This window comes from Meriones unguiculatus, chromosome 9, assembly GCF_030254825.1.
Source record: "Meriones unguiculatus strain TT.TT164.6M chromosome 9, Bangor_MerUng_6.1, whole genome shotgun sequence".
NCBI classification, from domain to species: domain Eukaryota; kingdom Metazoa; phylum Chordata; class Mammalia; order Rodentia; family Muridae; genus Meriones; species Meriones unguiculatus.
The window spans coordinates 65472519-65488282 of record NC_083357.1 but is presented as its reverse complement, the minus strand read 5'-3'; the positions used below and the strand labels follow the sequence as shown (position 1 = coordinate 65488282).

General features: G+C 41.2%; 1 protein-coding gene across 1 annotated transcript in view; it reads left to right on the top strand.

The window, feature by feature from the left end:
• Adam7 (ADAM metallopeptidase domain 7) overlaps window positions 1–9948 on the top strand; it is a 32434-nt gene extending 22486 nt beyond the window's left edge. The window contains exons 14-23 of the mRNA XM_060391748.1: window positions 1117–1312; window positions 1696–1798; window positions 2706–2892; window positions 4537–4617; window positions 5236–5314; window positions 5794–5899; window positions 6266–6365; window positions 7024–7086; window positions 8590–8646; window positions 9904–9948. Coding sequence (XP_060247731.1) covers window positions 1117–1312; window positions 1696–1798; window positions 2706–2892; window positions 4537–4617; window positions 5236–5314; window positions 5794–5899; window positions 6266–6365; window positions 7024–7086; window positions 8590–8646; window positions 9904–9948 — 1017 coding nt within the window. The remainder of the gene's footprint in view (window positions 1–1116; window positions 1313–1695; window positions 1799–2705; window positions 2893–4536; window positions 4618–5235; window positions 5315–5793; window positions 5900–6265; window positions 6366–7023; window positions 7087–8589; window positions 8647–9903) is intronic.
• The last annotated feature ends 5816 nt before the right edge of the window (window positions 9949–15764 follow it).

Sequence of the window (15764 nt, the reverse complement as noted above, 5' to 3'; positions counted from 1 at the left end):
CCTTGGATCCCAAGGATTCCCGTGTTCTCAGTTTAGGTGTGTGGACCAACAAAGCACCCTCTGGCCCCTGCACTGCTGCTTCCGGGGGAGAGAGTGTCTCTTGGAAAGACCCAAAAGTGTTTAATCTGAAACGTTCTGGTGTTTGAACCAGGTGGTGCTCTCTCTGACCTGGGAAAAGAGAACATGCTGAGCCTCATTTGATGTTTGTAGGAGTGAAATCACATGACCAACGCTATTCTTGTAATCTGTTTAACCTCAAGAGGATGGGGAGGGAAATTTATACATCCCCAAAAATAATTTATCTAAAGGAGAACAGATTATATATAAATACTAAATACTAGATGACTAGGTATTGGAGTAGGAGAAAAAAAAAGAGACCAGAAACTCCATGGGTTTAACTGACATTTGGCCCCACTGAATTGCAAGTTTGTGAATCTTCATATCTTCAACTCTTTCTAGGGACCCCAAACATTTCAGAGAAAGTGAGAATCAGGGGACTGTTACAGCATATGTTGTGAAATCTGATCTGTGGGTGGCAGAGATTCCGTGCTCTATACTCCATGCATGGGTAGGGATTCACTGGCGTGATTTCGCCAGCACAAGGGATGAAGAAAAGCAATGTCAATGAGAACATCTGCCCATTTCACCATGTTGTGTCCAGGTCAGACCTCCTTAAGGCTTGTGTGATATCAGTTTTCAAAACCATCTTCTCAGGCTGGAGAACAAGCTTAGTAGTTAAAATCACTGGCTGCTTTTGCAGAGGACCCAGGCTAGGTTCCCAGCACTCATGTGGCAGATTACAACTGCCTGTAACTCCAGCTGCAGGGTTCTGATGCCAACTTCTGGCCTCTGTGGACACCAGAAATGAATACATGCAGGCATAGCACTCATATACATAAAACAAACAAATCCTTAAAAATAGCCTACTGTCTTCTCATCCTCAGCGTCATATAAGAGTCGTGGCATCTAAAATTTATAATTCTTAGCACTTAGCTTGGAAAGGAAGCTCTAAGCCAGTCTCTTAGAGATAAGTTAATTAATTCAACCTTCTGCCTAATATACTCAGCTTCAGCAACTCACACATTAAAGACTCCAATATTTGTTCTTCCTCAACAGATAAAGAAAGAAGGGATCATATGCAGACAAGCAAAAAATGAGTGTGATTTTCCGGAAGTGTGTACTGGATACTCTCCTGAGTGTCCTAAGGACCAGTTCCAAGCCAATGGGTTTCCTTGCAAGAATGGAGAAGGCTACTGCTTTATGGGGCAGTGTCCCACTCGGGTGGATCAGTGCTCAGAGTTGTTCAGTGATGGTGAGAGATAGCCCCAGGAATGAATGATTAAGATGACAGTCCATACTTCTCTGTTACTATCTTCTAAGAATTTAGGGTACAGTTGGAGATAATATAATTTGTGACATTCAAGGTTTCTTTCACCTAGCATTTCTTTGGCTGCAACCTCTATTGCTGATTTTACCTCCAATGTAATTGATTGGCTCTGTTTTAGAGCTGGTGTGCATGCATTGTTCTTACAGATCTCTATTCCTACTTAAACTACTCTCCTGCCTCAATACTAATGATTTATTGATTCCATTCTATTGCACCGTTTTGTGGTATGATTCTGTTAGCTTAACTGTAATTCTCAATTCAATATTCACACCTTTTGTTTAATTTTATCATGTAATTGTCAACCCCAGGAGCACAAGAGAGTCACAATTTTTGCTACAGGATGAATAAAAAAGGCAACAGATTTGGATACTGCAAAAAAAGGGGAAATACATTTGTTCCTTGTGAAGAGAAGTAAGTGCCTAATGGAAATAGATCCCTATGAAAGTTTACTGAAAACTCAAAAGGGCTTCTGTTCTGATGCCTTTTAACCTGATTTTGCTGAGAATTATGAGGAGAGTGGAGAGTACAGACCCCTGGCTTCATTGGTTGAATGAAAATCTTTGTGGGTCCTGGAGTAGAAAGAACTAAGAAGGGTTAGAATGGAGGAAAGACAGGGAGGAGAAGAGTGCTACCAAAAGAGGACAAGCTGGAATGGAAAATGTGTTTTAAAGTGGAAAAACGAAAGAGGGAAGGAAAGCAGTGAAGGCACTTAAAGACAGGTGCTCGTAGAGTAAAGAATGTTGGAGGTGAGGCTGGTCTACGTGAGCTAAGCTCCCTTCCAGGCCTGTAAGCTGACATTCCACACAGCCCATGTGACAAAACGGGAGTTGGACTGAAAAGAACAACTCCTAAACCTTCAGTCCAGTTCGCCTTTGTTTCCATCCACACTGTGTGCAAAAGGAATCCCCTCACTTCCCTCTCAGTAACCTTCGCTTGCTATCTGACTGCAAGGCAGATGCTGAAAGGACAGCAACCCCAGATCCCAAAATCAGTTAATGTCAAAACATAAGAGCACTTTCACTGGTCCCATTCAAGTCATGCTGGTACAAGTTACTAACAAATATTATCTGTGAACTTTTATGAATACTGAGTTTTGAGGCCTGGGAAATCTTTCAGTGATTATTTTGCAGACTGTATTTATTCGTATCAGTTCCTAGAGTCGGAACTTTGAATGCCTGAGAGAGAACTCAGCCTACCCTGGCCCTTGGGTCTGCTGACAAAGAGGGTTTAGAGGAAAGTGGCCAAGCTGATTGTCTCTGTTCTGCTGGTTGCTTTGGTTACTGGTCCTAAATCTGAGACCATTCCACTTTTCCTCCAGAGATCTCAAATGTGGGAAGATCTACTGTCTAGGAGGCCAGCACTCCTCGCTTCTCGGAGAGGATAAAGCCTATAACCTTAAGAACCCGAAGCAGAATGCAACCATCAAATGCAAAACCGTGTTTTCACAGCACAATTCTAAAGACATTGGCCTGGTTAATTCCGGAACAAAATGTGCAGAGGGAATGGTACGAGAAAAACTTTGTGTATGGTTAAAATGTCTTGGTTCAGGGTCTCACAAACATCATCCATTGTTGTTATTGGTTTCAAAGGGGGTTTGTTTCTATATGAGGAAACAAAAACCAACCAAACCAAAAGCAATGGCAACTTTTCTGGTAATTATTGAGGGACAGGAAAGAAATAATAAGGTAATGTTATTCTTGCTCAATTGCAGTTACACTAAATTATAAGTAATTGCTATAAACACGTTTAATTGGTGTCTTAAAATAGGCATCTAATGAAATCACATAACTTCTACACGGATTACTGTAACTGATGTCAACAATCACTCTTTGTTTATTTTATTCATTCAACCACATTTACTGGCTAAGTCCTAGGTTTTCAGTAATGAGGCTGGATTCCCAGGGCCCACAGACAAGCGTACTTGAGATTGTCACACACAGAGCATTCCCAACAGAAATGCTTTCCTGGAAGCCAGTGAGTAGTGTAGTGTGACGACTCATACTTCAGCTTGATTTGAAATACTTGTTTTTTTAACAGAGAGAAAACAAGAAAGGCTTTTTAATGTACCTTTCTGGATTTTAACAATTATGATCTCTAGTTAATTATTGTGCCTATTTTTAACCCTTTGGCACATGTGTAGAATGAGCAACAACCAAATCTGAGTAACTAAGATAGACACCACTTTAATCTGTGACCATTTCTTCATGTTGAGAACGCTCAAAATCCTTTCTACCAACTATGTGAAAATACTCAGTAAATTGTTATCAATTACAATCATTCTACTATACTGTGAACCACTGGAAACTATTCTTCCTGGTTAATTGAAAATTGAAACCTATTAACTAGAGTTCCCTTTCTCTTTTCCCTGGCAATCCACCAGCACCTGGAAGCCACAATTCCGTTCTCTGCTTCCTTAAGGTCAACGTTTTAATCTTGCACACATGATTGAGAGTTTCTCATCTGTCTCTGTGTCTTGTCTGGCTTATCTCACATAACCTGTCTCCCACACTTATTAAAGATGCCATAAATGACATCCTTTTATTCATGTTCCAGCTAAATTATACTCAGTTGTATGCCTGGCACATATTTTTGTCCAGCATAGGTAGGTTGAATCAATCTCTTCATTAGTATGAATAACTTTTCAGCAAACATGAGAGTACATAAAAGCCTTTTTTTTTTTTTAAAGAAAGAATTTCTATGTTAAACACAGCATAAAGCTTCTTGGTTCCCATGTGCCTAGCTAGAGTACAGTAGTCATAGCCGCAAAAGAAGAGGAGGAAAGGTAGATGACTGGAGAACTACAAAAACAGGAAGGGAGAACAGAGGAGAGACGCAAGAGAGTATGAGGGGGGAGGGAAGGCTAGTCCATCTATTGGCATAGAGGGATTGCAACTCTTTGTGGTTATACCTTTTAGCTAAATAAAGATGGCAAAATCAAAGCAAGACTTTTTTAGCATTACACCTTACCTGGCTTGTGATCCTCCCAGAGAGACTGACATGGGTGTTATGGGTGTGAAAGCAACCTGCCCTAGTGCGGTATCAAACATGCAATTAAGCCGCAAAAGGAGGAATGTATAATTTTATATGTCTGTAAAATCATGTCTCCTAAGTTGCATCACTCTAATCCATGCCTGTTACTTCCTCTCTAGGTTTGCAGCCATGGCGAATGTGTACAAATAGAAAAGGCCTACAATTCAACCAGTTGCTCCTCCCAGTGTGATGAAAACTCTGTAAGATTTCATTGCCTCTTCAAATAGTGCCTTACTGACCGTTTTTTAGCCTTCCCTCTCTCTCGAACCTGCGTGGAAGTATGCTGGTCCTTTTAGAGAGTGATATATTTTATTTACATTTTATGTATGACCAATAAAATCAGTGCAAAGAGCCAACCCAGATATTTACAAATAGATGTCACCAATATTGCACATAAATAATCTGTTGTAAAATTGGTAATTTAGAAACCCATTTATGTACATACATATGAAGCTTAAACACGAAGTTTAAGGTTTAATTTGTCCTAATATCACTTACAATTAAATGATGCCAGTATCAACATTCGTTTGTAAAAACATTAGCTTTTAGAAAAACACACAAATTGTAAATTTATTTTAAGCTAAATACTGCTCAATACTATCAGATTTGGGTGGAACATTTTCCCTAAACCAAGTTGATCAGTTAAAAATTTATTAAGATTTATATCAAACGCTCTTTCAAGTACTAGAATTTACATGGATATAAATATGGATGTATGGGTCTGATGTAAAACTAGCATTAACATAGGCGAGCTGTGAAACATAGCTTCTATCATTCATTCAGTAACAATAACAAGGCATTATTGACTGTTCTTCCAGGAGGATGATCAGAAACCTGAGTGTGAGTGTGAGGAAGAACCGCTAATTACTGACTGGGGAGAAGCCCTAAACCTTACCAGTAAGCAGTTTAGAATATAATACTCACATACATCCTAAGCCTCACACACACACACACACACACACACAAATCCCTTCTGCCATATACTTGATGTGTTTCTATTTGGATTTTTATGAGTCCATCTTACTATTTCACATGTTGGGAGACCCAAACTAAATTTATCATATTTGCCTTTTAGAATTAATGTATCTTCTAGCCATCTGTGGTTAATGACTTCTGAAATCCAAAACACAACGGGGCCTTTCCTATAGCTGGTTAATAACTAACCAGCAGACATCTTCTTGCTGACTATTATTTTCCTCAAGCATCATGGAATCTTAGAATTGATCGTTATAACTTAACCTGTAATTTGTATCATATCAGAGGAAGGAAAGCTAAAGTCCTTTAGGGAAAAAATGAAGTGGCAACCATTGTTAGCCTTCTACAGTCCTAAAGTAGGTACTCAGTTGAAATCCTGTTAATTTGTTTTTATGGTGTAGATGTCTCCATCATGGCCATTGTGCTTGTCATGGTTATAATTGGTGTTGGACTTGTCACATTATTAATTCGTTACCAGAAATGCCTCAAGATGAAGCAACATCAAAGGTATGTCTGCATATTCCTAGTCAAAGGAAGCTATCACTAAGAACATACCAACTATGTAGACACAGAATATATCAATGCTGGGTGGTTTGAGTCTAGTACTAAAGCTCAGGTAAGAAAACCAAATCAAACTTTTACATGCCTGTTCATAGCCACATTCTTATCCCTGTAGTTCTCAAACTTTGTTATTTGTTGAGAACCATACAGCTCGTTCATAAAATATAAATATTGGTTTCTCGCTGAAATATTGTAATTGAATTGTGACAAGGTACAAGCTACACATCACTTAAAAATATTGGGTGTGGTTTAATTATAATCACTTGCCTATTCCCATAGAATGTGTCAATGTTCCATTTCCTCTTTTTACAGCTCTTCTAGAGAAACACAGGGAGTAGAGAATAAAGGGTACTTTCCCAATGAGCATCAGACAAGGAGTGATCCAATCTTGACAGATATCCATCCCCTACATGTGAGATACTTTCGCTTGTGACAGTTAATGAACTGTCTTGTGTATGTTCATGTAGTTTTTTTTATTGATGTGTTCTACTTATTCTTATAATCTGATATATATGTATGGGTATATAATATATGGTGATATATCTGTATGTATATATATGGTGATATATATATAATGATACCTAGATTTTTCTCTTTGGAAGAAATTCCTGTCCAACGTCTTGCTTCTGCTGGGCCATGCCTTTTAGCTGTCTCACTGTCTCCTAAGGAGTTAACATAAAGTATATTAAAGAAGGACACACCTGTATGTTCATAGGCAGTTTGGAAGCACCCAAAGAGCTTCCACATTCAACACAATGTAAGTGACTCTCGCCTTTCAGAACTCCAACGGGACTTTTGAGACCTGGAGGCGACCAGACTCGTCTGGTGTTATTCATACCACAGGATACTAAGAAGATCCCATCATCTCCCATGTGTGTTCTTTATAGAAAAAATCTTAGATATACTCATTTGTAAGACAGCCATCCAGGGAAGATTACTGTTTCTGCATCTTTCCTTATTTGCACATTTACTGGGTCTTTGTCCCAGGATAGGAATACATTCTGTGGGCTTAGAAAGAGTGATCCTTTCTTGAGCACTAGTTGCAGATTAATAGTATCTTTTCATCACAGAGCACTGCGGAGTCCTTGGAGCGCCTACCTTCCAGTTTTTCAAGTCCTCACTACATCACACTGGTATGTCCTTCCTCTTGGTTGGTTGTGTCCATTTAGGTACATTTAATTTTTCTGTCACTTAACTACTACTGGTTCCTTGAAAAGGCCCAGTGACATCACCCAGATATTAGGGTGGACTACAACTAACTCGCTCTGGTATCAGCACGTGCTTAGCCTGGTGGGGTAGAGCAGGAGAGGATAAAACGAGCCTGCACACAGGAGATACCCTTTGTTTAAAATGTTCATGGGTAGTCACAAACTCCATTAACTGTGATTTAAAAAAATTTAAAAAAAAACTACTGCCCTTTTACCCCTAATAGTGTATTACCGTCTGTCTACTCTCACCTCTTTCCTTAAAAACCCACTTCTCCCTTCTCAAGAACTCTTTCTAGTTTTGTGATATAAAGCTACACACAAATGCAAAGTTAAAAGCCAGGCTCCACACTGGAGAGACAGTTGAGATATTTGTCCTTCAGAGTCTGGGTTAATTCACTTAATGGAATAATTTCCAGATCCATCCACCTTCTTGCCAGTTTTATTTTTCTCTGTGGCCTGAATAACATTCCATTGTATATATTACTGTGTTTACATTACCTCAACTGTCTGTTGAAGGGCATCCAGGCTAACCCCACATTCTTGTTATTGTGAGTAGTGCAATATTCCACATGGATATCCGAGAACTTACATGTTAGGGCTTAGGGTCTTTGGGGTGTTTGTCCAGAAGTAGTCTTGCTGGCATTAGTCACTGTAATAATTGACTTTGTTTTTTGTTGTTGTGGTTGTTATTTAAGGTCTGTTTTTGTTTGCTTGTTTGTTTGTTTTAATGAATGTCTTCCTCACATCACCCCAATCATGGCCCCATTTTTAAGGGGTAGAAACACAATGACAGTTTTCACTGAGGCCTTGGTCAGCTCCACAGTTCTGGACTCCCCATTAACCAAGATGGTGAAAACAAAGAATTAGTACATATTCTCTAGTAATTCCCCATATCCATGTGCATCTTCAAAGTTGCACATGAAGGTACTTCATGCTCGGAGATGGAAGATGTACATACTCATTAAGATTCTCAGATCTGCAGTTTAAAACCATCTGTTCTCCCTAAATGGATGACCGAGAGGCTTGTGATCAGAGTTGTTCTGTCTGGGATTCTTCAGTATCACAGAAAGGACCTCATACTGCGCCTAACAGATGCAAATCTTCACTGTGTTTCCTGCAGAACCTGTGTGGCCCATATCAAAGATGTTTCTAGCGGGTTTCTGGATGTTTGAAAACTCTTTCACACAACATGTTCTAGGAGTTTCACACACAATACTAAAGCTAGTGGCTTCTCATGAGACCTTCCCTAAGTGCAACTATCCTCAGCCTCCCATTGATGATTTATAAAGTGCTTTAGATGATTTTCTCATAGAGCAAGAAGTAGTCTGCCCTGTGTGTGTGTGCCCGTGTGCATGCATGCATGCATATGTGTGTGCTGCTAGAAATAACTAATCCCATTCCTGATAAAACATACTTTATGTGTCATAGAAATATATCAGCAAGGACTCAAGAAGAATTGCAGATCCCAAGCAAAGTAACAACGTGGTAAGTTCCTGTGACGGAAAGTGGCCCCCTATTTAATTTTTCAAATGCTCCCACTCTTCAGTGTCCCTTACCTACCCATTCACTGGCTAGAGACATCCTCTGCACTTACCAGAAGATAGGATGATCGAAATTGTCTTGACAGACACTCTGAAATTTTATAGGGTACCCCGCAATGTATATTTACACTAAGACTTGTAAGCTTTGTGGAAGGAGCAAGCTAAGAATTAACAGTGTCAGACTCAAGATGTTCTAGAAATAACTGACAGTTTTCTTTCAGATTTTATTGGCCATACCCACGCTTTCAGATTCTTTGATATACTCTAAAGGGCAAGATGGCACTGTTTATCAAATTGCTCCATTACTAAAGATTTTTCTTACCAAGTCAATGGACAGCTGCAGATGAGAGCCACTGACGCATTTGAGTATTTATGTTTATATTGGGGAAAAACTCTATTTTTTGTTAGAGAAAAAGAACAACTAGTTTTTGCCTATATCTTTGAGCTTCTGCTTTCTCTCTTTTACTTGTTTCTGTGACGTTTCTGCAGTGTGGTGGATGCTCTATTTTTGTCCACAGAGTATTTGGAAGAGAATCCTAGCCATTACAGGCATGCTAGGTTGGAGAAAGAAGAGCATGTTCTAATAGCTCCCCTCCCCCAACCCCTCTGTGAGGAAGGAGAGCAGTGAGTGGAGACACTCCCGCCAGCAAGCATGCTATCTAGCCTCCTGGCATGAATGAAATCACCTTCATTCATTTTGTTATGATCAGCCCATTTATTTTAGAGCATAAACAACCATGGCTACCATCTAAGAGGTGTGAATAAAAGGCAATACAATGAACACAGTGAGAGGGTTCAGCAGCTGAGGTGCCCGCTGCGCAAACCCAACCACCTGAGTTTGATCCCAGGATGCCATGGTGAAAGGAGAGAGCCAAGTCCCAAAAGTTGTCCCCTGACAGCTAACTACATTCTACTGTGGTGTGCATGCACAGACATACACACACACACACACACACACACACACACACACTCTCACACATGCACAAACACATACATGCACTCTCACACACACATACACACTCTCATACACACACTCCCACATTTTCTCTTATACACAATAATAGTAATTATATAATTTTAAAGTAGTAAAACAGAATCAGTGAAGCTAAGTCCAATTTGTAGATACAAATGAGGGACTGAAGCAGAGGTTTATAGATTTTTGTGGAAAACAACTCACCTTTCACCATATGCTTCTGTTTAGAATTTGAAGCTGGACATCCAAAGCGGCTGCGCAAGACTAGGCTGAAGATCCTCAGTTCAGGTCGTCACATCCTTGATGTCTGCTCAACAGATCTTGGTTGTTCTCCAAATATTCTTTACATGCATGGAAAATGCTCAAGATAAATAGCTTCTTTCTGTTAAATATTGAGTCATAGAATCCGAAACTGATAGCACAGACGTAAGCTCCAGAAATGTATATGAATTTCTCAATGGGCTTTAACTTAATATCCAAATAGGAAGTCTCTCTGCTCTAGTAATTTCCTACACAATATTAATCTTGTTACTCTCATAAGAATCAAAACTTGGGCATAGGTCATTTATAGCCTCACGAACAAGGCTGGTGATTGGTCACTTCATGAGGGTCATAAAAGCACTTACTCTCAGGCCAGGTGTGGTGGCCTGGGGCCTGTGATCCCTGGAGGGTGAGGGAGGGAGATCACAGGTTCAGCGTCTACGTGGGCTGTAGAGAGAGATCACATCAAGACTGGGAGGCTCGGTGGGAACTCTTTAACAAAAGCATGAAATTTTAAAAATGCACTAGGGACATTAGGGATGAGCTCAGGGGTGGGGCAGAGTAGAAGACACCCCGGTTCAGCCCCCAGAACTACAAACAAACAAACAAACAAACAAACAAACAAACAGAAAGTTCAAAACAAAGGAACAGACAGTGTGCCTGCTTTGATTTGCGAGCTAAATCACTGACATCTGCTTGAAATGAAATCATCTCCTGTTGAAGTGCCAGGGAGGTCAGGACAGGGTAGAGAGTTATGGTAGACAATTACAAGTTGAGGGAAGAAAAGAACGGCCTTCTTGACTGCAGGATAGACAGAAAGTGTATCATATATTACTAAGGTTGCAGGGGCTTTTGGTTTCTGGGTCTGCCTTTCTATAATTCTATAAGAAGCTCAGAAGGTGACAGGGATTTTAAAGTTCTCTTTGTCTTAGGTGCAAGAGAGGTCTCTGGGCCCTCCAGAAACATGATGGAAGTGCTTGGTGTCTATTTCCATCCTGCAGATCACTGCAGACCTGTGAATTTGTTGCTGTGAGTGGGGTTGCTTCTTTATACAGACGTCTGTGGGTGGGGGCACTCTCTCACAGCCTCTGATTTCTTGTTGGGAACTCTTAAGCCTATGGAAGCTATAGCTATTTTTTTCCTCATACTGAAATAAAGATCTCAAAAGCTAAATGGATTTTTTTTCTGATTGAATGAAATAAAAGCCAGAGGGGAACAGAGTGTGCTGTCCTTGGTGGTGTTTCTATCGCTGTGCTATTACAGTTTATCCTCCTGAAGGAGCCAGTGAGAACCCTGGTGACTCAGCACATCACACAAGTCAGCTTTCCAGAGCATCCTATTCAGGTTTTTTTTCTTTTTTATTAATTACAGTTTATTCACTTTGTATCCCCCCTGTACCTCCCTCCCTCCTCTCCTCCCAATCCTACCCTTCCTCTTCCCCACCCGTGTCCCTCTCCCAGCCCGCTGATAAGGGAGGTTCTCCTCCCCTTCTCTCCAATCCTGGTCTATCAGGTCTCATTAGGAGTGGCTGCATTGTCTTCTTCTGTGGCCTGGTAAGGCTGCTCCCCGCTCAGGGGGAGGTGATCAAAGAGCAGGCCAATCAGTTCCTGTCAGAGACAGTCCCTGTCCCCATTACTATGGAGCCCACTTGGATACTGAACTGCCATAGGCTACCTCTGTGCAGGGGTTCCAGGACATCTCCATGAGTGGTCCTTAGCTGGAGTATCAGTTTCAGAAAAGACCCCTGTCAGAAAAGACAGACTTTTTGGATCTGTCACTGTCCTTGTGGAGCACCTGTCTTCTCCAGGTCTTACTATCTCCCACTTCTTTCATAAGATTCTCTGTACTCTGCTCAAAGTTTGGCTATGAGTCTCAGCATCTGCTTCAATACCCTGCAGGGTAGAGCCTTTCAGAGGCCCTCTGTGGTAAGCTCCTGTCCTGTTCCCTATTTTCTCCCTCCTCCGATGTCCATCTTCTTTGTCTTTCTGAATGGGTATTGAGTATCTTAGCCAGAGTCCTCAGGAATAGCGCTTCCTCAAGATCCAGCTGTACTACTCCTAGGCACATATCCAAAAGACGCTCAAGTATTCAACAAGGAAATACGCTCAACCATGTTTGTAGCAGCTTTATTTGTAATAGCCAGAACCTAGAAATATCCCAGATGCCCCTCAGTTGAGGAATGGATACAGAAATTGTGGTACATCTACACAATGGAATATTACTCAGCAATAAAAGCAAGGAAATCATGAAATTTGCAGGCAAATGGTGGGAACTGGAAAAGATCATCCTGAGTGAGGTATCCCAGAAGCAGAAAGACACACAGGGTACATACTCACTCATAAGTGGATATTAGACATATAATATAGAATAAACATACTAAAATCTTTACACCTAAGGAAGCTAATCAGGAAGGAGGACACTGGCTAAGATGCTCCATCTGGGGTTTTAACCAAAGCGGCCTCTTTAAGAAAAAATATTGGCCTGGGGCTGCAGCTTATGGGGAAGGAAGGGAATGAAAGGAGGAAGGGAGGAACGAAGGGAGGAAGAAGACAGATCAGGTCAGGGAGAGAATAAGAAGGGAAGAGAAAGGATGAGGAAGAGCAGGAGGAGGAGAATTACAAGTATTAGGAGGAGATCTCAACACCTGGTAGAAAGTGGCAAGGAACTAGAAAGTTTGAGGAGAGCCTAAGCTGTGGAGTGAGCTCAAGGCTGTCTCAGCTACATATGGAGAGTTTGTCTTAAAAAAAAAATGTTGCCTGTTGATGTAGCTCAATAAATAGAGCTCTGAGTGTATTGTGTGAAAAGTATAAACGTATTTGTATCTTTCCACAACTTCAGAATTCATCAAATATCAGCAAATTCATATGTTACTTCAATTTCATTGGCTGTGATTTTGCTTAATAGCTGGCCTTGCCATTGACAATCACAGGCTCATTCATTCTATTTTAATCATTAATATTAACTTGTAAATCATACACAGTACTATACTGTTATGTGTTTTACAGAATGACAAAGAAAGGGTTCATGAGGCTGCAAGGAACAGAGGCACTGTTCTAAGAGAGACATGCAGCTAATACAGGTGTCCAGGAAAAGTCTGTACAGGCCAGATGAGATGTCTAAGCACAGGTCGGTGCAAATCTGTTCAGGTCAGATGAGATCTCAAATGTGGGTACAGAAGGCTACAAGGGTCAGCTTGAAGTGGACTGAATGTCATGGGCAGAAGAAACTGAACTCAGGATTGAGGACCAAGGCAAGAGTCCTTTGATGTGTCATTTTTTTTCCCTGAATGAGGTTCATAACAAGTGACTAGGTAACCAGCTTGTCTGAGATGCTTTGGTCTTTGGTTGTTCCTTCTATGGCCTAAGATAAGGGGAGGGAAGGTTCTTCTGATATGACTGATAAGTACATGGCCCAGTGTTGATCATATTATCATATACATCTTTAGGTGTCCTCAGTGCTTGGCAAAAATATCCAGTCTGTGCCTCCCTCTGTGCTGGTGTGGTTGGCCCTTACATTTGTAAACAGACTGTAGAGTCACTTTTTCTTGGCTCTTTCTTACACTCAAAATGGAGTAACTTAGGATAAAGCCTGTGGTTTTATAAAATGGAGCCACTCAGACCAGGCACAACCTGAGCTTATATTTCATACAGCACAGAGCAGCTCAGAGTAGGGCCAGCCTGATCTCTTTCAATCCCACTACACCAGACAATAATCAGACACCCCAAATTGATGGAAAAGTACACTTCCAGATTCTCCTGAAAATGACCCATGTGGGTGAACAGCACACACATTTTGGTATAATCTAAGTACCTTATAAGAGGATCACCCTCCTGGTTTTTCTAGTTTTCTTTGCTGTCTATCCAATAGCTCTTCCAAAAAGCCTACCACAACTATTATTCTGTCTTGGTCTCCACTTCCCCAAGCTCCGGCTTCATTATTTCCCCACTAGACAATCTCTCTAAACATCTAATCTGTGTATTATTTCTTCAGATAAACTCAGTGCCTTCTGAAAGGCAAGTCCTTTTATGTTTTCCCCGTAGTTCTCCAAGACTGTCCACACTAATCATTCAGGTTTCAGTGACTTCATCTAGTCTTCCAAACGCTGCTGCTCTCGTACACTCTGGGATGTTGTGTTTGGGCATACTACCCTGTCCTGTGCTGATGACAGAGGACATACCCCATTTGTCCTAGAAGGGACATATTTATGAGGAAGCTGAAGCTTCTGGGTCTGTCTCTTGCAATGTCTCAGTGTCTTTCAACCAATTACGTCTCTAAGTTTATTGCTATTTTTAACTCCGGGCTGGTCGTCTAACTCAGGCGAGACACACATTCTGCTGTTAAGCTTCACCTCTCACCCTACAACTTTTAACTGCCCTTCAACGGACAGTAGGAGAAATCCAAGATCTCTACCTGTGCGAGTGTCAAAGCCCGCCCCTAGCACATGAAAAAAAAAAGGAACAGAGACGCACTTTTGTGAAATGAGATCACTGGATGGAGAGAAGCCTTGAGATTAATCCAGTGTGTGGTCAGAAACCGGAGCCTGAGCGTGGAGAGTAAGATCTGAAAGCCAGCTGAACAATGGCCACGCTCCACAGCCTGCATACAGGCCATGGTTCCTAGGGTTTAGGCAAAACGTGGTCCCGATCACTGACCTCCTAAACTACGCAGACACCTGGCAACTCATGCTTGAAACAGGATCAGACACAGCAGTGACTGCACACTGAGGAAATGTGCGGTCACAGAGGGGACTGTGAGGAGTGACCAGACACCCCTCAAACACTCAGACACTCGAGGCACAATCTACATTTATTTTCCGAAGGTTGTGGTGCTAAGGAATCTCAAATATATTTTCATGTCAGTTTTGTCGGCAATGGAGCGATGGTGCTACAAAATGAACTATAGAAGTGATCAGTGACGATATCTTGATGACTCAAAGAACCACAAAAACCTGCTCTTTTTTTTTTTCTTTTAACTACAGAATTCAAAAATCACGTTAGAGATATGCTGAAATTGAAAAGCTACCTTTTCAACGTTTGTAGCAGAGAGAATGGTTTCCGGAAATGAAGTTCACAGAAGGAACACACGATGGCGACATAGCTAGCTAAATTTCAGGAGAGTGAGCCTTTACCCAGATACCACCAGACTTTCAAAGTGATGACTTTGAAATAAACTTACCAAGAAATTTGCTAACGTCACTCTCAATCCTTAGAAATGGAAATTGGTGAGATTTTTTTCTTTCCTGCTCCCATTTCCTTATCTGCAGAGATTACAGGTCAAAGGGAAGATAGACACCTAAATCAAACAGACACGGAAATAGTGGCAGAGTGACACCTTTGAATAGAGACATCCAGCTGGAAAAGGAAGCGACTCAGGCTCAGCTCTGAAGTTCTTGACACTGGAACATAACATATCCCAATAACCCAGACTTGCATAGGGGAGAAGGAGGGGGAAAATGGAGATGAAGTTATTTATGTGATTTTTTTTTTTTTTTGCTGTATACTATCTGCTCATTTATTTTTTCATGAAGGCCCTCTGATGCTATAAAAGCCTGCAGAGCCCCCTCTGCCCTCATCTCAAGGATGTGTAATGAATGGTCAATGGGAGGAAAAGCTGGACATTTGTGTGGTTTATCTGACTTGGGGTTGACTGTCGGTGACAACTGATGTCCCTCTGCTAATCACAGCCAAAGAATGAGAAATATCGACCAGATTCTCAGGGTCATTGAGAGCTTCCTGATCACTCTCTAACCGAAGGTCAGGCTTTTAGAAGACACAAGAGCCTTTCTGTGAGGAAACGGCTGTGCTGTGGGCTTGACAGAGTCCGTTAAT